General features: G+C 33.4%; 3 protein-coding genes across 9 annotated transcripts; 1 reads left to right on the top strand and 2 right to left on the bottom strand.

Moving 5' to 3' along the window:
* Positions 1-1,791: 1,791 nt before the first annotated feature.
* Positions 1,792-5,204, top strand: LOC102618440 (zinc finger CCCH domain-containing protein 30-like). 3 transcript variants are annotated; one of them, XR_008054200.1, is made up of 3 exons: positions 1,792-2,155; positions 2,500-5,089; positions 5,124-5,204. XR_008054200.1 is itself a non-coding variant. In XM_006482817.4 (2 exons), the coding sequence occupies exon 2, from the start codon at positions 2,484-2,486 to the stop codon at positions 4,659-4,661; it is 2,178 nt and encodes a 725-aa protein (XP_006482880.1). In that variant the 5' UTR covers positions 1,793-2,155; positions 2,473-2,483; the 3' UTR covers positions 4,662-5,204. The 3 variants fall into 3 exon arrangements, 1 of the variants encoding a protein (XP_006482880.1); XR_008054199.1 differs by having other exon boundaries at positions 1,793-2,155; positions 2,473-5,089; XM_006482817.4 differs by having other exon boundaries at positions 1,793-2,155; positions 2,473-5,204.
* A 795-nt stretch (positions 5,205-5,999) lies between these two features.
* Positions 6,000-13,658, bottom strand: LOC102618926 (protein DETOXIFICATION 43). 5 transcript variants are annotated; one of them, XM_052440032.1, is made up of 14 exons: positions 13,551-13,590; positions 12,967-13,024; positions 10,120-10,260; positions 9,892-10,013; positions 9,211-9,773; positions 8,796-8,931; positions 8,596-8,692; positions 7,683-7,783; positions 7,376-7,539; positions 7,195-7,266; positions 6,841-6,957; positions 6,631-6,726; positions 6,403-6,524; positions 6,000-6,250 (listed from the first exon to the last, which is right to left on the bottom strand). In XM_052440032.1, exons 3-14 carry the CDS (start codon positions 10,194-10,196, stop codon positions 6,196-6,198), a joined length of 1,722 nt encoding a protein of 573 aa, XP_052295992.1. In that variant the 5' UTR covers positions 10,197-10,260; positions 12,967-13,024; positions 13,551-13,590; the 3' UTR covers positions 6,000-6,195. The 5 variants fall into 5 exon arrangements, with proteins under 5 accessions (XP_052295992.1, XP_052295990.1, XP_052295991.1 ...); XM_052440030.1 differs by lacking the exon at positions 12,967-13,024 and having other exon boundaries at positions 13,551-13,658; XM_052440031.1 differs by lacking the exons at positions 12,967-13,024; positions 13,551-13,590 and adding an exon at positions 10,492-10,524.
* A 5,700-nt stretch (positions 13,659-19,358) lies between these two features.
* LOC102619227 (uncharacterized) lies at positions 19,359-20,916 on the bottom strand. Its single transcript, XM_006482819.4, has 3 exons — positions 20,448-20,916; positions 19,990-20,175; positions 19,359-19,890 (listed from the first exon to the last, which is right to left on the bottom strand). The coding sequence occupies exons 1-3, from the start codon at positions 20,865-20,867 to the stop codon at positions 19,600-19,602; spliced, it is 897 nt and encodes a 298-aa protein (XP_006482882.1). The 5' UTR covers positions 20,868-20,916; the 3' UTR covers positions 19,359-19,599.
* Positions 20,917-22,144: the final 1,228 nt, after the last annotated feature.

The following is a 22,144-nucleotide window of genomic DNA, read 5'->3' as shown; positions in this document are numbered from 1 at the left end:
TCCAATTTGAGATTGTAACCGTTGGGAATTGAGAGTACTTTTTTTTTTTTTTTTTTTTTTGTCTCAATTTACAACTCAAGATAATCATTCCTCCTGATTCGCGATCGAGACTCGATTGGGATCGGCCAATCTGAATTTTGTAAGATTTGATGAAGTGAACAAGTGGTGGTATAACCGTTAATATATTGAACAAATTGGATAATATAAAAAGGGCAAGAAGAAGCATTAAATTCAAAAGACAAAACGAGGCCCGTGCACCGATGAATTACAATAGAAGACAGTATAGTGGACACGTGTCCAACTGAGAGTGAGAAAGCGATACCCGACAGCCATTCAAGGCTCCGCCTGACCTGGAACGCTGGATCACGTACGGCCTTATTTGAATTTTTTTTATCGCCATTTGATATGTTCAGTGGTTTGTCTCTACTTTTTCTGCGACCCTGAACCGCAAGATAGTAATTCGTGGCCGATGATTGACAACTTCAGCCATTTGAGTCTTTGGCAGTACAGTGATTTTTTTTACTACTTTGGAAAGTCGACGGTGAAGATCAGCCCATCCGCCCATGTGGGACCCCATAGACTGATGATGATTTGATTTGAGTAATCGATTCCCGCTCGTTGGCCGGTGGGCCTTGCACCATTGATTTTGTTTTTGTGATCTCTTCTAAGATGAGGTGCAAACATTATTGTAATTTCCAAGTGGGTCTCTTTCCTTTCCTGTACCCAAAATAAATTGTGGATGGATAAGCAGCTATAAATACTTTTTTTTTTGGATCTTATGATAAAGACTTATCCTTTTGCCAAACATACCACGATATTAGGGCATCGGTGTCGCAAGATCTTGGTTAGGGTCCCATGTTATGTAATTTTCATAGATTTTTTACTATAAAGAGTCTGTATCGAAATTCATAGTAGATATCAAATTATAACATATATGTCTGTTCCACAAATGTAATCGAGATGTGTTTTTAGTATTTTCAATGCATTGCGCTTCTTTTATCAAATTTTTGTTACACGCAACTCATGAAAATGTTAAAACGCACAACAATAATTTGATAAAAGCAAATGTGTTCTAACAAAAGCTCCCCCAGACTCTCTTGTAATTTTGAAATGGGAATTTTTTCGATTTCATATAAATATATCCAACCGTAATAAGCAATTAAAAAAATAAATAAATAATTACTCATGTTGTTGCTCGTTTGATAGTAGTAGACTAAAAATACATAACCATCAAACTAAAGTATTTGAATAACCGAAATGATAATAAATTTATGAATCTTATAATGACTAATAGCTAGATAGAAGTCCCTAAGTTACTAATTCTAGAGATCAGAGCTCCCAGATTTTTTCCAATTTGAGAAGAAAAATATCTCCTTTTTTGGGAGAAAATCTTCCATGACATTATTAATGAATTTGTATGTTGTAACGTCATGTAATATATAGATTTATATACTTTTTTTTTTTTTTCTTAAATAGAAGCCGTGGAGTTTAAAATTCGAAAAAATGACATTTTCCTCTGATTTTGACTCCACAATTAAACACAATTGACCGCTCCTCTGACACACTCTGTTTAATTGGCGGACTCCAAATGAAAAATTCCAATCCACGTTTCTAACCCACACTTCAGGTCCGCACTCTCTCACTGGCGAAACCGGACACCAGTCCCACTCTCACAAATTTTAATTCCAATCCACTTTAAATTTAACTCTAATTTCAACTTCATTTAACGTGAATTTCAATACCATTTCCCCTTGGATTTCTCCTTTTTCCTTTCTTTTAATATTTATTTTAAAATTCAACAGGAAAAAATAAAAATAAAAATCTGCACTTCAATTTTAATCTCTATTTCGCTTTCAACTTTTGCCCTTTCCATTGCCCTTAGATTTGTTCAATTGTTTCCTCGTTAGCATCATCGAATTTGTGAGGAAAAAGGTTAACTTGTAATAATGATGGTACAAAACAAAACACTGTATGCATCATCTGATAACCAATGTATGTTGTTTTGTTTACATGCTTTATATAGCCTGGCTTTGATCTGTTAGAATTGATGCCGATCAATGTTCAGTGATCGTAGCATAATCTCCAAGTCTCAGTTAGATCTATTAGAATTGACTTTTGTTTGACCTGCGTCGTTCTGCTTCAAGTCTTGTAGCTGGTGAGTTCGGTTTTTATTTTAATCTCTTCCGTAACTTTCTTTATAATTTGCTAATGTGTATGCCTGTGTCTTGTTTTTTTTTTTTTTTTTTTTCTTTTCAATCATGTTTTGGTTGCTAAGAAAATGAATGAGAGAAAAATAGAAGTAGTTGTAGACTTTGATTAGAAGAATAAGAAAAAAAGATAAGAAGGTAGCTATGTTGATTGTGCGCGGATCTATACTGATCTTTCTCTTGGTTCTTTTCCTTCTGTTGTATGCAAATACTTCGATTTACAGGATCGTTGATTTTTTTTTATTTTTAATTTTTGATTTTTCAGTTAATTGAAGCATGTGTTGTGGCCCAGATAAATCAGAATCTAACACCGAAGATATGAATAATAACTCGACTGCCGAGACTGAAGATTCTTTTACCAGCATGCTGGAACTTGCTTCTAACAATGATGTTGAAGGCTTTAAGCGGATGTTAGAGCGGGATCCTTCTTCCGTCGATGAGGTTGGAATATGGTACGGGCGTGTTAATGGATCGAAACAGATGGTGTCTGAGCATCGGACTCCTTTAATGGTTGCTGCTACTTATGGCAGTGTTGATGTTCTTAAGCTTATACTGTTGCATTCTTCGGCCGATGTAAATGTTTCGTGCGGCTCGGACAGAACCACTGCCCTTCACTGCGCTGCTTCTGGAGGTTCTGCTAATGTTGTTGATGTTGTTAGGTTGCTTTTATCTGCCGGTGCAGATCCAGATTGTGCTGATGCTAATGGGCATCGTCCTATTGATGTCAGTGTTCTGCCACCAAAATTAGATAGTATGAGGGCTATCCTTGAAGATCTTTTTGGAAGCAAGAATTCATCTGTTGTTGTTGTTGCCTCAGGTGCTGAGCACAATTTGACTGTATCTATTGGTTCCTCCAATTCTGATTATAGCTCACCACTCCTTACTGCATCCGCCAGTGGGTCACCGCCGTCTCCTTACCGGCTGGTATCCTCTCCAATGGCTTTAAAGTTTAATGATGTGTCATTTGGCGCTGGAGCTGAGAAGAAGGAGTACCCGATTGACCCCTCTCTTCCAGACATTAAAAATAGCATATATGCCACTGATGAGTTCCGTATGTTCTCATTCAAGATTCGTCCTTGTTCTCGAGCATACTCCCATGATTGGACTGAGTGCCCTTTTGTCCACCCAGGAGAGAACGCTCGCCGAAGAGATCCCCGGAAGTTTCACTATAGCTGTGTTCCTTGTCCTGATTTCCGTAAAGGTGCTTGTAGGCGTGGTGATATGTGCGAGTATGCTCATGGGGTCTTTGAGTGCTGGCTACACCCAGCTCAATACAGAACTCGACTTTGCAAAGATGGCACAAGCTGTGATAGACGGGTTTGCTTTTTTGCCCACACTGCCGAGGAGCTCCGGCCATTGTATGTCTCTAACGGGTCAGTGGTTCCTTCACCACGCTCCTCTGTATCTGGTGCTAGTGTTATGGATATGGCTGCTGCTTTGCTTTTGCCAGGTTCACCTTCATCAATGTCTGGCATGTCACCGAATCCATTTAGTCAGCCCATGTCCCCTTCGGGAAATTGCAATTTGCAGTCATCCATGATGTGGCCTCAGCCAAATGTGCCCACACTTAATCTGCCAGGAAGCAATATTCAATCTAGTCGACTGAGATCTTCCCTTAGTGCTAGAGATATACTGCCTGATAATTTTAGCTCATTGTCAGATTTTGATTCCCAGCAACACATTTTAAATGATCTAACTTGTTTCTCTCAAACAAGAAATAATTCTGTTTCTCTGAGTCGTTCCTGTCGGCCTAAAACACTAACCCCTTCAAACCTTGATGAGCTTTTTTCTGCTGAGATTTCTTCATCTCCTAGGTTTTCTGATCAGGCTGTTTTCTCCCCAACCCACAAATCTTCTGTTCTCAATCAATTCCAACAACCACAGAGCATGTTGTCTCCCATTAAAACCAATGTCTTCTCTCCCAAAAATGTGGAGCACCCCCTCTTACAGGCCTCATTTCGTGTTGGATCACCTGGTAGAATGTCGCCAAGAAGTGTGGAACCAATTTCCCCTATGGGCCCTAGGCTAGCTGCATTTGGTCAGCGTGAAAAGCAGCAACAACAGCTTCGCAGCCTGAGCTCAAGGGATCCTATATCCAACAATCCCATACCCAATATTGGATCTCCTAGAAATGTAAATTCTTCTTGGTCTAAATGGGGTTCTCCAAGTGGAAAACTGGACTGGTCTATTAAAGGAGATGAATTGGAATTGTTGCGAAGGTCGTCTTCTTGTGATCTTCGGAACAATAACCATGGGGAGCCTGATCTATCTTGGATCCATTCTATAGTCAAGGAATCACCACCTGAGATGATGAAAGAGAAAACAGCAAATCCAGTTGTCACTACTGCATCTTCTGGTGAGGCTTTGAATTCTAATTCTCAAGCTGATTCTTTTGATCATTCGGTCATTGGGGCATGGCTTGAGCAGATGCAGCTTGATCAGCTCGTAGTCTAGTGAAGTTGATTTCATTTCAATTCAGTTGCCCAATTGAAGATAGGTAAGAGATTTCTCAAGGTACATACATTTGGTGGATAATTTTGCTAGTGGTTATAGTGAAGCTGTCAAGACAAACTGTACTGAGTGTCTGAAGATTGAAGAATGGCTGAAAATTATTCATTATTTGACCATTTTATTGCTTACAACAGGATGGGTAGGAAGTAGCCTTTCTATGGGGCATAAGATTAAGAAACTTAGTCCAGGTCTGGTCTCTTTTGCTATATTTCTGCTTTTAGGAATATGATTATCATTATTTTTTTGCTGTTAATTTACCCTTGAAAGAAGCAGATACATGAGTTTTGTATCTTTTGATGCCGCATTTTCTCCTGTATTTCAGTATTCTGATCAGTGGATGGTAATATTCTTTTTGAGGGATTCAATTGTAAGTTGGATGATGCATTGTTCTAGGATGAGAGATAGTGAGCCAAGATGGTTCCTTTGAACGATGTAAAAGCGAATTCGAAGTTATTAATTAATATATTTCAATACCTTTAATTTTTATTTTTCCTTATCTCTTAACATAAGATGACTTTGTCTCGTTTTCCCTTGCATTCACTTTCTCTTTTCTTATCTTTGCATGGATGTTTTTTTTTTTTTTTTGTGGGAAACATGAAAGAGCGGGAAGATCGGAATATGTTATTGTTATGTTAATGGTACCCCACACCACACTAATTGATGGGGACTTGTTTGAATGGATGTTTTCGGATTCTTGAAATCTTTTTTGAGCAGATCATCACATCACATGTGAGATTGACATGGGAAGCAAAAACTTTATTTATTTATCTACTTTTTTGGCTGAATGCATGTACGTGATCGTCTAACTACGTGGTCCTTGAGGATTGTAATGTTGTGTTGAAATGTTCCTTGTTTTGATGCAAGCCAAGCCACTAGCCCCATAAAGCAATGTTCGGTGGGTGAGGCATTTTAATGGAGTTACTATTTATTGATTTTGTCATGCATTGTCAATAAGAGTTAGATAAGAATATGTTGTAAAATGGTTGTGATTTCTACCTTTTATATTTTTGATAATGATGTGAGTAGTGGGGCATGGGGTAGGTTTTCAAGGGCTTTGCTCTTTATGGTCGGTTGATAAAACATGTTTGCTTTTTTTCTAAGTATGATTTGTTTGGTTGGTTGGTTCAAAGCACCATCAATAATTTTTACAATAACCGTACTCGTAAGTTTACTCCTAATCTCATGTCAGCGCAAGCGTTGTCGTCCAAATTTCCACTGTTTCAACGACTTGTCATACACATCCCACATCCTAATATCGGAACGAAATATCTCAAGCGATAGAAATATGTAATTCTTATTTTTATCAGCACAGTGATAATCAAACACAAAATTACGAGAATACTGTGGAAAGCCACTGAGAGTATCATATATATCTGGGAAATAAGAAACGGTACCAGAACAAAATCGAAATAGCAAGAAAAAAACTAATTGACAACAAAAATTGTGTCGCTTATAGTAATTGCTCGAGCCATTTTTCCTATGGCAAGAGTCGACCTCTGAGAAAGCTCCAAGGTCCAGTTCCCGTGCCCATCCTGAAATTGTTAAGAGCAACGATAATTATTAATTAAAAATTTTATTTACAATGTTTTAACTTCTAAGCACAAATGCACTCTTTTTTTTTTTTACTAAATGAAGGAGTTAATTATTAATATAATTTTTTTTTTTTTTAAAAAAAAAAGGTTACCTCCAAACTCCAGCAAATGTACGGAGACCCATGTATATGGTTAAAGCAACCCAAATTCCAACAAAACCACTGGTTTTAGAGAGAAAAAATATGGATGCTATACTTGCTATGGCAACCAGAACCTGAAGAAATTATTCGGACACAAAAAGGTCAAGCGCATTAGTTTCTCAAGATGAAATTATTCGGACACAAAAAGGTCAATATAGAAATGCACGATTCAATACTAACCATGGAGTATGCAGAATATACAAAATCCGAAGCTCCAAAGTTTACACCATCAAAGACAAAAGCTAATGAATTGATGGGTTGAGTTGCCGCAACAAACTGAAGGGTTAAAAACAAAAATGAAAAATAACATATATTCAGGTAAATTTCATAGCACCAAAAATTTAAAAAAAGAGAGAGAAAAAAAAAAAAAAAAGGGAATTAAGTACGCACCGGTATGCCTATGTGTATAAGGTGAATGACATTAACATCTTTTGAAAAGATTCCAGAGCCGAAGTACAAACCAAGTCCGACAACAAGAGCAAGCCCCAAGCCTAGAATAAAACCCATCTGCAAAACAAAATTTTCACATTTTACTTCCATGAACGTATAACAACAATAAACAGTGGTAAATGAGCTTCAGGAGAGCGCATGTAGAGTCTTTATATACACGGAAATCCACACATGATGTGTCGCTATGGTACAATAATGTTAAATTAAAACTAGACAATGCGTTCTGATTTTAAATTTAAATTTTAAAACGTGCGGATCCTCCTTATATGGAATTTCTTAGATGTGAAAATGTACCTGTAATACTCGGGTTGCTGCAAGTGTAGCTTTTTTGTAATCTTTCTCAGCAAAAGCACCAGCTAGGATTGCCTGCAAGATGCATATTCATAACAACAAATTAATTAACCATGAAAAATGAATGTAAAATTGAAACCCCCCCCCCCCCCCCCCCCCCAAAAAAAAAAAAAAAAAAAATTACCTGTCCAGCGACGGCTAAACCATCTGCTAGAAGAGATGAAGTCAACCAGACTTGTAAGCAAATCTGGAAAGCAGCCATAGGAATTGAACCAAGCGTTGCGGCCCTTGAGGCAGCCAGAGTCACACATATTGTCACTGCTATCACTCTTGTTAACAGCCAAAAACCTGTGCCCAAAATAACGAAACATATTGTCAAATAATATTAGATTAGCCAATGGTAATATATTTTATAAATTTAATTAAAAGTGCCGTCATAATTAATTAATAGATGAACTGAAAAGCAATCAGATGATTCCTGAGAACCTTACCATTTTTAAGAAACCGACTAAATTGCAAATCTTTGAGACTTGGGGGTAAGAGATGAACTTCTTTCATTAACTTCAACAGGAGGATCAGTGAAATCAAGTACCTGGAAAGATAATCAGTAAATACATTGTTAATACAATGTACAAACACAATTTGAAAGTTGGAATATCCATTAAACAGAGGAGGGCATTGACTCAAACCCCCTAGTTTGACTTAATGGACAATTAGACCCCACTCTTTTGGAAATTAACACCTAGAACCCCACTGCTTTAGAAATTGACTTTTAGGTAGCATGTTTCCCCCCTCGTCTGTCGGGAAATCTGAATGGGTCTTAATATTTCTGAAGTCTCGATAAGTTTGAATATGAATATTTAAATAATATATTTATTTTTTATTTTTTAATATCTAAATATAAGTAGTATCTTATTTGTTTTTATGAATAAAAAAAGTATCTTAAATATAGTTATTTGATATTTATTTTCTTGTAAAAAAAAGATTAGATTTTATAATTTAGAAAATAAACATGTTTTATAACTTCTCATTCAGACATTTTTTCATTTAAATAAAAATTACAAAAATATATTTTTTATATTCAGATGAAAATATCTACAAATCAAATATTAAGTTACAAAAACAAACAAGCAAATTTTAGAAAATATATGAATTTCAAACTTCAAATGTTTAACAAACTACCCCTTAGATGTGAATTCTATTTATTTGGATGGATATATAAGTATTATATTACACTAATCTTAAATCTACAGAGGTCTATATATTCATGTGGGGGCAAATCTTAAAACTTAACAATTCGTACGTCTTTTTCTCTCAATTAAGAATTTGGAAGAAGAATATAAGATGAAAGAGAATATATATGAAATCAGAAAAATAGAATTGATATGCACAACACAAACTTACTGAGAAAGAACATGTGCAATGGCTGCGCCGCTAACACCAAGACGGCAAACAAAGATGAATATTGGGTCCAAAATGATATTTGCCAAATCTCCTGCAACTGTTTTAATCCCAAGACTATTAACAACGAAGAAGAAAGTACTAGATTTATTTATTTTTTACTCTTTATTTCATATATATATATATATATAAATTTTGCTTACCAGTGGCATACAAAGGAGTTTTTGTATCCTTAAACCCTCGAAAGACGCCTTGCATTGCCAAAGAGAGAAGAACAGCAGGAGCACCAAGTGATCTCAAAGTCAAGTATTTTTTAGCTGGGCTCATCATAGGTGAATCCTGATCATTAATAATTGTCCATTAGAAAGTAAATTTGCATAAGTGACTCTTAGTCGGTTCAACTGAAAAGAGCAGCAGCATACAGAAATGCATATAGAGTAGAAGCAGTAATTAAAGGGGTATGTACACTTGGTTTGGCACTCAAATAATTCCGCTCTCACAAGGTGGATCTAAACTCTAGAGCGATTTGATTTACATTTAATAAGTTTCAATAATAATGCTTGAAAGAATGAAGTGACAAGTAGTGAATCAAATTAAATAAAATAATAAAGAACTCACAGATTTGACGCCCATAATATTCAAGAGAACTTTAGCTCCAAATACAAGAAAAATAGCCTGAACAAGACCAAGAATCGAGCCCATAAATAGTGCTGTTGATGCTGAAGGGATATCTCGCTTCTTCTTGGTCACCTTAGTCGCGCTACTAATTTCGCTATCACTTTGAGCAGCAGACTTATTGCATGTTGTAGTATTTGCAGTAAGTTGCTTATTGCAAAGAGTACCGTTCTGGGGCACTGATGACGACTCTTTGGTTTCATTATTGCTATAAGTGGCTTCATTTTCTTCAGTGCTGCTGGTTTTAGCTGAGCCCTTTTCCAAGTTATCTTCAGGCTCCTTCATTTCAGTGCTTCGTTTGCTGCTTTTAACGGCCTCACCCTTTTCCAAGCTGTCATTATGATCCTCATCTCCTTGTACTGGTTCTTTAACTTTTTTTATTCTTTCAAAGGTATCTTCTTCAGCAACAAATGAGGTTGTAATATTAACTAATGGGAATATTGTAATTCTTGATGCTTGATTGAATATTGCAATAGAAACTCCAACAGCTGCAAGCTCCACCGGCCCTGTATATATGTACATATACATGCATAAAAACATTAACTGATTAGAGAGTTTGATTATAATTAATTAGCTTCTATAATATATTTTTAACTCGCCGTTATTTCCTATAAGAGCATATACCTAAACGGCCGATAAATGCTGTGTCAATGAGAGAAGCAATAGGATCAGCAGCTAAAGCTAAGGCAGCAGGAAATGCAATCCTTAATATCTCCATACCAATTGAATCCATCTTGAAGACAAGCCTGAAAATTTCACATGACAATGAATTGATGTCATGTTACACATAATCACATATAAGACCGATCGACCTACCCGTTCTTAAAATATCAAGAAAATTGAAATTTGTACCGCGCATCTTTGAAGAAAACAAAGACTGGCATCAGCCACCTGCTGCTTGATGAACGCAGAGTACTGTCCTCAGCCATGATATTTGAAACGCGAATTTGTTCAAAGTGACAGCTCCAAGTTAAATGTGTCTTCAATCAGGGCCTATGATGACATTGAATGAGTTTCAAAATTCAAATTCCATAAAAGTGTGCAGAATTTATTTGCATAAACAAGCCACTCAAGTGTAGTGTCGGTGTGAAAATAGAAAAATACTCGACATACCAACTGAGGAGTGATTAGTATTAGTAGTAGTAGTAGTAGTAGTAGAATAGCACATTCAATATATATTTTTAGTAATATTAGTAGTAGTAGTAGGAAAAATACTCGACATACCAATTGAATGCATATGCTTAAAAAGCAGTAAAAGCCAACTTAGCACATTCAGTGACAAACTCAAGTTAACTTATACAACTAATTTCTGTAGTTGAACCTTCCTCAGTTACATAAAAAATTCAATTTCTGTCAAACGAAGCTTCTTTAAGAAAACATTTTTTTAAAAGATTTTCCCCACCGCTTTCAATATCATATTTTTAGCAAGTGCTGTTAACTGATAGGAGCGAAGGTATCAAGTTAAAAATGCACATTTTCAAGGAAACACTTTTTGGGTCCTAGCAAAAATATGTTAGACACTGAACTAGGCGCAAATCTTAAAATCGAATCAATGAATATTAGGTAAAGCGTTAAAATGGTCAAAAGCTTAAATTCAATATTACTTGAAACTTAATTAGATCGGACATATTTCAAACAAAAATATTAGAACACATCAAAAATATTTAGTCAGTCATAAAAAAAAATAAATTATGTGTATTTTTTTTAAATCATCATGCAAGTGGTGGTTATATTAAATCTAAATACATATATCATATATTTATTAGTTGATTGTATTACCTCTAATATATTTTAGAATTTCTCTATTTTAAGATGCCAAAATAAAGTCTTGAAAATATATTGAAATTGAATTAGGTTTAGTGAATCTAAAAGATCGAGATAAAGGCTCAAAAATTACTAAGGTAACTTTATAATAAGCTAAGAACAACTTGAGTTATTACACAGGTTACAGTTGGATGCCTCATGTGCAGTTTCATTCAAGCTTGTGATGAGATGGGCAAATTTCAAAATCCAAGATTTTTTTTTTTTTTTCATATTTTTGCTATTTTGGGCCTTAACATAGCATTTGGAATTATATCATAGGATAGAAAACTTAGAACTTAATTTAGCTGTTACTTTGAGACTCGATTTGAGTTCCAATTTTCTTGTTTGAATACTTAGATTATAAGATACTATAATCTAACAGCTAAATTTCAACAAGAAATATAGTATTGTAATCTCAAAGTTTAGGCCAAGACAAAAGTCACTTAGGAAACACATATAATATAAAATCATTTTGACGCCTAGTAAACTTAGATTATGCCCTGACATACATAAACCTTCCTCAGTTCAAAAACCCCCAAATAGCATCACCAACAATGCCACTCCAAATCACGTACGAACAAAACCTTAAACCTATATTCTATAGTGCATTTATTTTCACAACAAAAGTTTAATATATATCTACATATATATGAAGACACTCTGTCGACGACTCTATGGAGCTGCCTTCCCAGCAAGATTCGTTGAGTTTCACCCAGATAATATTTCTCGAACACAAGATGGATCAATATCCATGCAGTCATATAAAATTAGATTTTATTAAGACTTTTGCATCAGCAGTCATTGTTCACACTTCGCACCGACCTTAGCGACGTCGAGTCAACTAAAGAAATTTTTTCCAATGAATAATTAGTTTAGTTGTGTCGATATAATGAGTAAGTTAATCAAGTATACAAGCATGAGCTTCATTGACACATGATATGGCAACTCCGTGACCGGTTGGAACTTGGTTGCTAATTAACTTTATTTACTATAATTTCTTTCTCTGGGCAACCTCATGTTGCTACGCCCCGTTATTTCTTACTTGCAATGTGCATCAAATCTTTTCGTTAAGAAAAATAAAATTTTTTTATTAATAAGATTTATTTTGGTTAGGTAATAGTAAAGAGAAATAAATGTTGCACAAACACTTTTTTCCTTGAGAAGATCATATGACTTGACTATGAGGTTGTAAATACAGCTAAAACAGTTGTGTTTAAGAGTGATGACCAACAGAAAAACTTACACGTGCGGCTGCTAAAACTCGATGCAATATAAACATGCCATCTGTCAATACATAGTTAATGCATTGCATTTTTAACTTTTATTTACTTACTTTGCCTCCTTGGACGACAAGATGTGATAGGAGATGGATCGGTGGACGTTAGAAAACAAATATTAGAAGCAGGATGCGAAAATGGTGACACGTCATCGATTTTTAAAACTACAAAAATGGGAAATCCGTACGTGGTCAAAATAGTGAATTAGAAATTAAGAGATAACATGACTAGTGACCTAAATTTATTACGAAAGCAAACTTTAAGATAAAATAGACCATTTTTTTTTATATAAAAACAGGCCACCTCATCGTATATTTATGGATGGTGTCTAAAATATTTGAGACATCATTGCAAAATAAGTTACGTCCAATTAAAAAAAAATTATTGGCTGCTGATCATGCATCAGTAAAATCAAGTTGATCGTGTTGAAGTATTTTCAATAAAAATTCAACCTTTTAGAGTGTTTTAAAAACGACGCCAGTAGCATAATCAGTTTTGGGCTTGATGGGGGCTACAATGAATAAAATACAAACTTGATGAGGTTGCAATAAAAAATCGATAAATTTAAGGGCCACAACGTTAAATTTTTAAATATAATTGGGTAAGTTTTAATTCGTACCCCTATCTTTTCTTGAATCCTTTTTCGACACGGGGTTTTGCTTCGCCTCTCCCTCGACCTACAATATAGTTATGTTATATTGATATTGCATTGCACTGCATCAGGAGTCGGGGCAAATGCTTATCATGTTTCAAATTCACACAATCTTTGAACAGTAGTAAAAGCTTGACTCAAACTTTGTTAGATATTGCGGTATTGTTAAGTTTACCAAAAACACTCTGACAGCAGAACTACCACAGATTAAGTTAAAATAAAATTATGCCTCAATCTCAAATAAATGTAATTTTTTTTTTATATTAAATGCCAAACTAACGTAAAACATTGATTATTGATTTTGAAAAATAAACAGTAATTAATTGTTAATGTTTGATTCATGCATGCATGTAGAGAACAAGCTGTGATCTTATGATTGAGCTAATATCCGTATTAAATATATAAAGCTAATATTAGTTGGAAACAAATAAAAGAAAGAAAGTGAAAGGAACATATGGCAATGAGGAGTCTAAATATAGAAACCAATTAGGTATAAAAAGCAGTGAATTATAGGAATTGTCAATCATCATGAGTTTATGAATTAGGAGTACCTTCGCAATAATTCGTTCCCTGGGTGATTATGAGAATACGAAGAGCTTTTTGCCCGCCAACTTTCTTTTGCTTTGCATTACCAAATCTCAACCTACTCTTGGCTTTATGTATCGTTTCCTCTCTCTCACGTCTTGTAGTATTTATATATAAATTCACGAGAGAGAAAGATTTGCTAGTGGCAGCACATTTTCAGATTTCTTAGGTCAAATTTGGACACGTCAGAAAGAAAGACAGACACAGTGCAAAATTAAATTAACACTCTGGTGATTGTGCCCAACCAATTAACCAGATGGACTCGTTACACTTTCTTTTATAAATCAAACTCATAAAAAGATCACTTGATTTCTTAATAACTAACCTGGCGATGTAATTAGTTTCCTGTATGAGAATATTTTGAGCTTGTTGAAATATATCAACTTGGCCAATACTCAACCGCTAGTTTATGAGTTCTAAATTTATAAACTTAGGCCTTATTTGGCATTGAAATTAGACAGTTATAATTTAAATTTTTTTTAAAAATTATAATATTAAAGTGTTTGGTGAACACTAACTGTAGCGGTTTAGAAGTTGGTTGATTTGATCTCATACTTATATAATAGAAAAAACTATAATATCTTTGATATTTTTGTCAAAATTATTATTAAGAAGTAATATCTACCACATACTATTAACTCTTATTTCATAATTATACTTTTTTTTCACATTGTATTTATTGACTTAAAAGCTACACCATCTCAATACTAAACATGACCTTAGTTAATCTTATTTGCCCAATTTATATCACGGGTCCAAACTCAAGAACGATTCTCCATAGGCATAAGAGAATCTCCAAGACAGAGCCAAATCATGAAACTACTATACATTTTAATAGATAAATGCTCATTTAGTCTTTATATTTTAGTTGAAATGTTCATTTAATCCTCATATTTTGAAAAGTATCTCAAGACACCTATGTTATTAAATATGTTACACATATACTTTTATTTTTTCTCAACTTCTATAAAAATATCATTACCATAACTTGGACATTCATGAAAATAATTAATTTATCAAAATAATGCTAAAGGTAAATTAAAATTAATATAAAATTTTTTGTTATTATTTTAATTTGGGGGTTAATTTGATATTAATTTGGTAAACGGAAATTAATGTAACTTATGTAAAGATTATTGCAAGGATATTATTGTAAAAGTAAAGAAAAAGAAAGGGGAATATATAACATATTTAATAAGAAGGATGTCTTAACATATTTTTCAAAATGTAAGGACTAAATAGATGCCTAACATAAAATATAAGAATTAAACAAGTTTTTACCCTATTTTATAAATGGTGGAGGCATTTGAAACTTCCAAATACCTCTCTACACCAAATTTAAAAAATAAAATCATTATTAAAAATTTAAAATTTCAAAATTAGTTTTTACTAATCCCTTTCTCTCTCTACCTTAAATTGCGTATTCTCTCCCTACTCTCATATTTTGTAAACTAAATACTCAATTTCACTTTCTTTTGAATTCCTTTTTTTTTGGGTCAATTTCACTTTCTTTTGAATTCCTTTTTTTGGGTCTTTTTTACTATATCATGATCTCTATTTCATTCTTTCTATACATGAGAATTTTTTTTCTTGATTTTTATTAGCTTTTGTGTTTGGCAAAAACTAATTTCTATATTCATATGGGAGATAAAAAAATGTTGATGTTTATTTTTAAACGGTGGGTTTGTTTCTCTTAGTTAGTGATATCAGTTATTTGTAGTTAAAAGAATATATCTAAATGAATTGATAACAATTTGTGAAATTGAGAAGAGAAAAAGAAGAAAGGGTTAGTTAAGTAATTTTTTAAAAAATTATTCATATAATAAAGTTTTTAACAAAAAAAATGCAGAGAATAAATTGGTGGGTTCAAATAATTTCACCCTCGTATAAATTAATACATGTTTTTATTACATTTTTCATATTTTTCATATTTTTCATAGCATACAATTCTCAAATCCCAATTTCTTTGCGTGGCAAATTGAGAGAAAAGAAAGAATTAAAAAAAAAAAAAAAAACCCACCGTGAAGGTGACAGTTGCAAAATTTCTATTAATTGCATGAAATTTTATGGAACCACGAGTAGGTTTAGCCGTACTCTGACAATTTGTGATATACAAAAACTGTAAGTGCTTTTAACAAGTTAGTGGCTTTAACAGAGAAACCTTTTTGGTAATGTGGGCTACGTTGGATTCCAAACACCGCATGCTTACCTAATTTTAGTAGAAAAATGCTTCGACTCTGGATTTCATCAATTTCTGGGTGCACAATGAAAAGCAGTAGACATAATTAATGGCGAACGTTATCTCATATCTGAGGATGGAGCTAAATTTTCTAATGGCGAACGTTATCTCATATCTGATGATGGAGTTTAAATTTTCTTTCTTAATTTTTTTTTTTTTAATAAGCTAGCCTCTGCTAAGGAGGCACTCACTAATAATAAATAAATTACCTGGGTTAGAACTTGGAAGGTTTGTTTAAAATGGGCATTTTAAAAGTTATATATATATATATAATTAATTAGTCCGATTGGGAAACATCAATTAATCCGTCCCTTCTTGGTGTTGGTTATGTGCTTCCTTTGCTCGTCGATGGGAATTTGAGCATGTCGCTTGTAGCCTTGTGATTCAACATGCATGAATTTGAGATCTATTTCTGCTGTGCATATGGTTGCCTTACGAATCTTTATAGAGTTTTCTTTGAAAACTTTTTAGAGACAATATAAAAATAGATAAATTATACTTTTATGCATTTATATGGTTCAATTTATATGGGTATTTATATGAAAGTTAGAGAAGAAAAATAATATAATGAAAATAATTTAGAAATAATGATTGATTAGTAAATATTAAGTCAATCAATCTTTTTGAAATCAATAGTTAATATGAAGAAATCAATCATTTGATTTATTGTTTTGATTCTATCATTGTCTGTTTCTTATAAAATTAAAGTATAAATTTACGTTTGCTTTAATTGCCTTGTATTCTTGATGAGTTAATTAATAAATTATCATTTCTTTGTTGTTGTTGGTGGTGGCGTTGGTGAGAGAGAGAAAGGAGAAGTACAAATGGGTACAATTGCTAAATAATCCAACAAATCAATGAGAGAGCATATTGCATATTGCATATTGCATATTGCATATTGCATATTGCGTATCACACATCGATCATTCTCTCTACAATTTGTTTGCAATTAGCTTTTGGGAGTGAGTGTACTCTTTATCATGGTACTACTAACTACTCTGGCTACCAAAACTGAAGGGCCCCAAATATCACATTGCCTGCCTATGTGTGATGATAAGTTAATAATGAAATTTTCAATGGTGTATTGCTTGGCTTTGGCAAGCTTCTTGGTTCTTTTTACTTATTATTAAAAATAAATTAGCACAAAGTTCCACTTTCGTGTGGAAGCCACGCTATATTCGATTAAAAATAACAGATGGAGTCCACTTTCGCGTGGAAGCCACACAATATCCATCCACTTCCATTTGCCTTTTTCCCGTGCAACATTGTGTTTATTATATATATACGTTTCTTCTCAAATAAAAATTCCTGCTACAAATGTTGATAATTGATTATCGTTACAACATCACATATTTTTATACTTTTAATTAACAAATTAAATTCCAAATGCTAACTTTTGTCGCTTAGGGTGAGTTGTTTAGTAATTTTAAAGCTTTTAATTAAAATAATTACTATTATCTATACTATAAATTTTTAAAAGTAATCACATGTGTTTAGTAAAACTAACTGTTAAACTATTATAAGAATGTAAACGACTGAAATGGTCAATATATTAAATAAAAATTAATTTACATATTTATAAACATGTATATTTTATATTTTTACCATGTATATATAATAACTGATAAGTTAAATATACATATTTATTTTATTTTGTTGTCTAAATCTAATTGGTAATAATAATAATAATAATCTAATTAAATTTAATGATTTTATTTTTCTAATTAAATAGAGATGATTTTAGATTTTTATAATATACGTGAGGATACATATAAAATTGCATTAAGCATAAAATAGATTTTTAAGAAGTTATCTTTTTCTTACTCTTTAAAATCTATTGTATGATGGTATGATTTTGTCAAAAATAATTTTTTAAAAATTGATCGAACATTAAAATTGATTTTTTAAAATCAATTTTGAACTTTATGGAAAAAAAAAAAAACAATCTCACACAGAACTTAGTTGTATTTAATACATGGTGCTGTTCAACTATTTCTTAATTTGGCACGTAAACTGTTAATAATGGTGCATAAGAGCAGTAACCTAACACATATGTTATCAAACGCAAGCGCCAAACTAATGAATGGACGACTGGTTAGTGTCACAGAAATGTTGTCATGCTAAAAAAATATAAATGATTTTGCAAGTGCTGAGGTGCATGCTTATGTTGATTGTAATTAATTAATTAATTAATTTCTTTAAACTTAATTGAGATTGAAAATGTTATTGGTGCTTGGTTCACAACAAAACAAACAAGATAATATAAAAATTCAAAGAAGCCCATTAATGTCGAAAATATGTCATCATTTTAAGAGGTCCACCTTAGTGCATGGAGATGCATCAATAAATTTCAATATTGCCTCAAAGCTTGTCAATCCACTAACGTCGCTAGCTCCTCCCATGTTTTGCATAAAATCAATAATTAAACTCCCACAATCAAACATCAATTAGCTTCAAAATTTATATGCTAAAGTTAATGCTTTGGCTTTAGATTAATTTAATTACTGTTCCATTCGTTTGGTGACTAATATAGTTAATTACAATGTTCGGGAGCCTAGTGCCATTGAGAATATATAAGGGTTTAATTTTGTACTTGAAAAAGGAGCATTGTAAAAGGAGTACTAAATATCAAGGTAATAATCACATTCAAGGGGCCGGGATCAACAACCCACTCATGAATTAATTAAAACACTTGGAGATTAGAACCTAGTGGGAGCTGGGTATAAAATACTCAATCAAAGTTTAATTAGGTATGACCAATTTTGTGTTCTTTGAATATTCTTATTAAATTCTCACTTAGAGACCCGGTGTTTTGAGCAGTAACACAGCACAATTCACTCTCAACGCTTGAAATTTTAATCTGAGCACTGCTATGCTGTACATCCAATTTTACGAAACATTTATGTCACTAAAACAAACAGCATACGTAGTGCTGACTGCTGAGTGCTGACCCCATATGTTTGATTATTCGCTTAAGGTTGTGGAATATTTGGTGGGTCTAAAATTATACGAAGAATACGTACAGTTCTTGAATTATTTGATTGACTACCGTGAGTGATGACAAACATAGAACATAGTTTGGCGCAAGATCTTTGTGTGAATCCTCGTATCTCCACTTTTGTCGTCAAATCTGGGCCAGAAAGTAATGGAAGTTGCAGGTGGTGAGAGCTTGTCTCCATTAATATTGCACGCTCTCCGGTTTAATCATGCATTGATGACTTAATTTCAGTTTCGCTTATTGATAAGTAATATTATATTATTAAGTTAATATGTAATCAACTACTTTTTGTAGTATTTCAGTTGTTAGAATTCTAATTTCTACGTTATGGCCGTAGAAACATGGGCTCGAATCCAGCAGCCACAATTAAGTGACATGATATTTGAAATAGACCTTGAATTTTGGAAAGACGATGCTGATTCATTTTTCAAATATAAACCTCATGATTATAAATTTTGAAACAAAATGCCCTAATAATTTTTGTAGTGTTTTATTACTTCCCTATTGTTATTTTGAAATACGGATGGGTATGAGAGACAAGACTATCTAGTATTAATGATTTTCGTGTGTATATTTATATCAAGGAACAACCTTATAATATTTGCCAATACATTACATGCAATGCAAGCAAAGGTTTAAGCAACATATATAAATGAATATCAATATTCAAAACACTTAACAAGCTTTGTATATTCTTCATCTTGGCCCTTAGTTATTGTCCTGTAGGTATTTTGAAATTCTATATTAATTCTTCATCTCACTGACACGACAATAAAGATCAAGAAGTAACAGCGCAAGTGCTATTATACACCTGCGTCGCATGTCTCTTGTCATAATTTCTGTGGAGGAACAAAAAGCATTCAGAACGGTGAAGAAAGTTGGATTTGATAAGGTCCCCGACAACCCTGTAATTTGATCTGAAGCTCATTCGAATTATCAGAGGCAACCCTTTTCTCGACGCCAGCAGATCTTGCATGTTTCTTCCAGCTCCATACATTGGCCTATTTTTTGTTCCGAAGGATAATTGAAACAAGCTAGAACCCTGGCTCGCAGCATATAATTTTCGACCCTACAACAAATCAACAATTAATAACATGGAATTAATTAATCAAACTGATTGTTATTTTGAAGCTTAATTAAGTGAAACTAATGAAATATTCCTACTTACGTGGGATGATGCGAAGGGGAAGCGGCCAAAGGACATTTCAATAATTGGAGGGTGAATGTGGAGGCCAAAGAGCTTAGATTTGTTGTCTATTATTAGATCAATAGAGCAATTGCAGGTGAGCGTTTTAGTTGCGACTCCAGTGCCATCCACTCCTTCTCCTATTCCAAATTGATGAACTCCCGCCATCTGAAAATGGGATTTTTAGTTATGTAATTAATTATTTATTATGTGTGTGTGTGTGTGTGTGTGTCATTTACTCCATACATACAAAATTCTTACAATCTCCTCCCTGTGATTAGTTATGTATACAAATAGATAGAGAAACAACGTTTTCAAAGCAAGGAAAGATTTCCATTAGAGACTGTAAGTAAAGGCCACTGTAATTATGGGCCCAATAAAAGGCCGACTTTTAGTTCAAAGCCCAAAGTCGGAAACGAAAGCTCAACTAAAATATGTACCTTGATGGAAATCTTTGGCGGTGGAGGCTTCGAAGCCATGCAAAAAAGAAGCAATGCAACTCCCAAACTCAGCAAAAGCTTCCAACTTATTCGGAAACAAATCAACAAACACTTATGAATACTCCCGTGATACCACCCATCGCCATCATCATCATGAGGATCAACAATGATCAGACGGTTCTGGGTAGCCTCACCCGCAGGGAGCTCATCATGCAAGAAAGAGTTACTATTGTTGGATCCGCGAGAAGAGGAGTAGGGTGAGAGAGTAGTGAATCGTGAGAGTACTTCTGTTTCGGAGCAAGAAGGGGAGCGAGAGTGGATTGCCGACGATTCATGATCATTAATGGTGGTGTTTGCATGGGAGTTTGTGGAGGGGCGTTTTACGTAGTAACCACAAACTACAGGGCATGTGTTCAACATATTTTTTGGTTTCTTGCTCTTCGCGCTACAATGCAATCTTTCAATGTGATTAATTCGGTTGATTTGTGAGTTCTTAATGGGGGGTTTTCAGAGGTTTTTAAACTGAACAAAAAGATAAAATGGAGGGGACTTTAGTCAATTGCTAGCTAATAATTATTCATGATTTTTTTGTACAAAATAATTATTCATTATTAATTGGCTTAAGTGACTTTCATAAAACAAGCCATAGTCTATAGCCAAATGTCGATACTACATATGAGGGATGAAATTACTTTATTATACATAAAATTAATAATAATGGTATGGATCTTAACATTTGATTCTCAATGATATGTGTTACTCATTTATAACTTGTAAAGTTATTTAACCGTTATCCAATGAAAAAATGCTACATTATTTAGGATTTAAATTATGATTTAGATATTGGGTTGCCTAGAATTGCTCTAAAATTGATCCCTTTATATTGATTCTAAATGTGGGGGCTAGTAGTTAAGCTTAACCTCTAATAAAAACTCTTATGGTGGTATTATAAGATTTGTTTTAGTTCAGATCTTGCTCACATAAACATAAATGAAATTGGATTGCATTGTATATAATTTCTTTTAAAAAAAATAAAATTGTTTTGGATATACTGTGAAAGATGCATGCGACAAGAGGGATTTTCAGCTCCAAATAGTTTAGAATTTGCTTTTGTGGAGAGGATATTACCTAAATCTTCTCGAACACATGTAATTCGCCTGTAAAAACACACATATTCTCCTGGATAAGAAGAGGTAAATTTGTCTTTTTATTTATCCTTTTGCTGTCTATTCAAAGAACATAAAAGTACTGGTATGAAAATAATTGAAACATTATGGAAAATGGGTGATTTCAACAAACATCGAAATGTAATTTTTAACATTTTCTCATTCCAAGCTAGAAATATTGGTTAACATTATCGATAGGAAAAATATGGACCGAGAATTTCGGGCGAGCTCGAGATATTCTCATCTTAGCCTTAGGCAGCCCTAACCCTTTACGTTTGCTTTACATCGAATAGTCTTTTGTCTTTTACATCTTAGGAATGATGGAAAACTAAGCACGCTTTGGCATGCATTTCTGTTAATTAATTAAATCCCTCTTTTAGTTTGTATTATTTTTACTTTAATATATAAAAAAAAAGTTCATATCTTAGCCAAAAAGGATCCAGAAAAAGTAATTTGCAGTTGGAAGTTATATGACGATACGGTAGTTAGTGCCCACAGACATTATTGTTCTGAGCAATTGATGTAATTATA

Source organism: Citrus sinensis, chromosome 4 (genome assembly GCF_022201045.2).
Source record: "Citrus sinensis cultivar Valencia sweet orange chromosome 4, DVS_A1.0, whole genome shotgun sequence".
NCBI lineage: Eukaryota > Viridiplantae > Streptophyta > Magnoliopsida > Sapindales > Rutaceae > Citrus > Citrus sinensis.
Note: the sequence above shows the minus strand (reverse complement) of the source record. Positions and strands in the feature narration are given on the sequence as shown.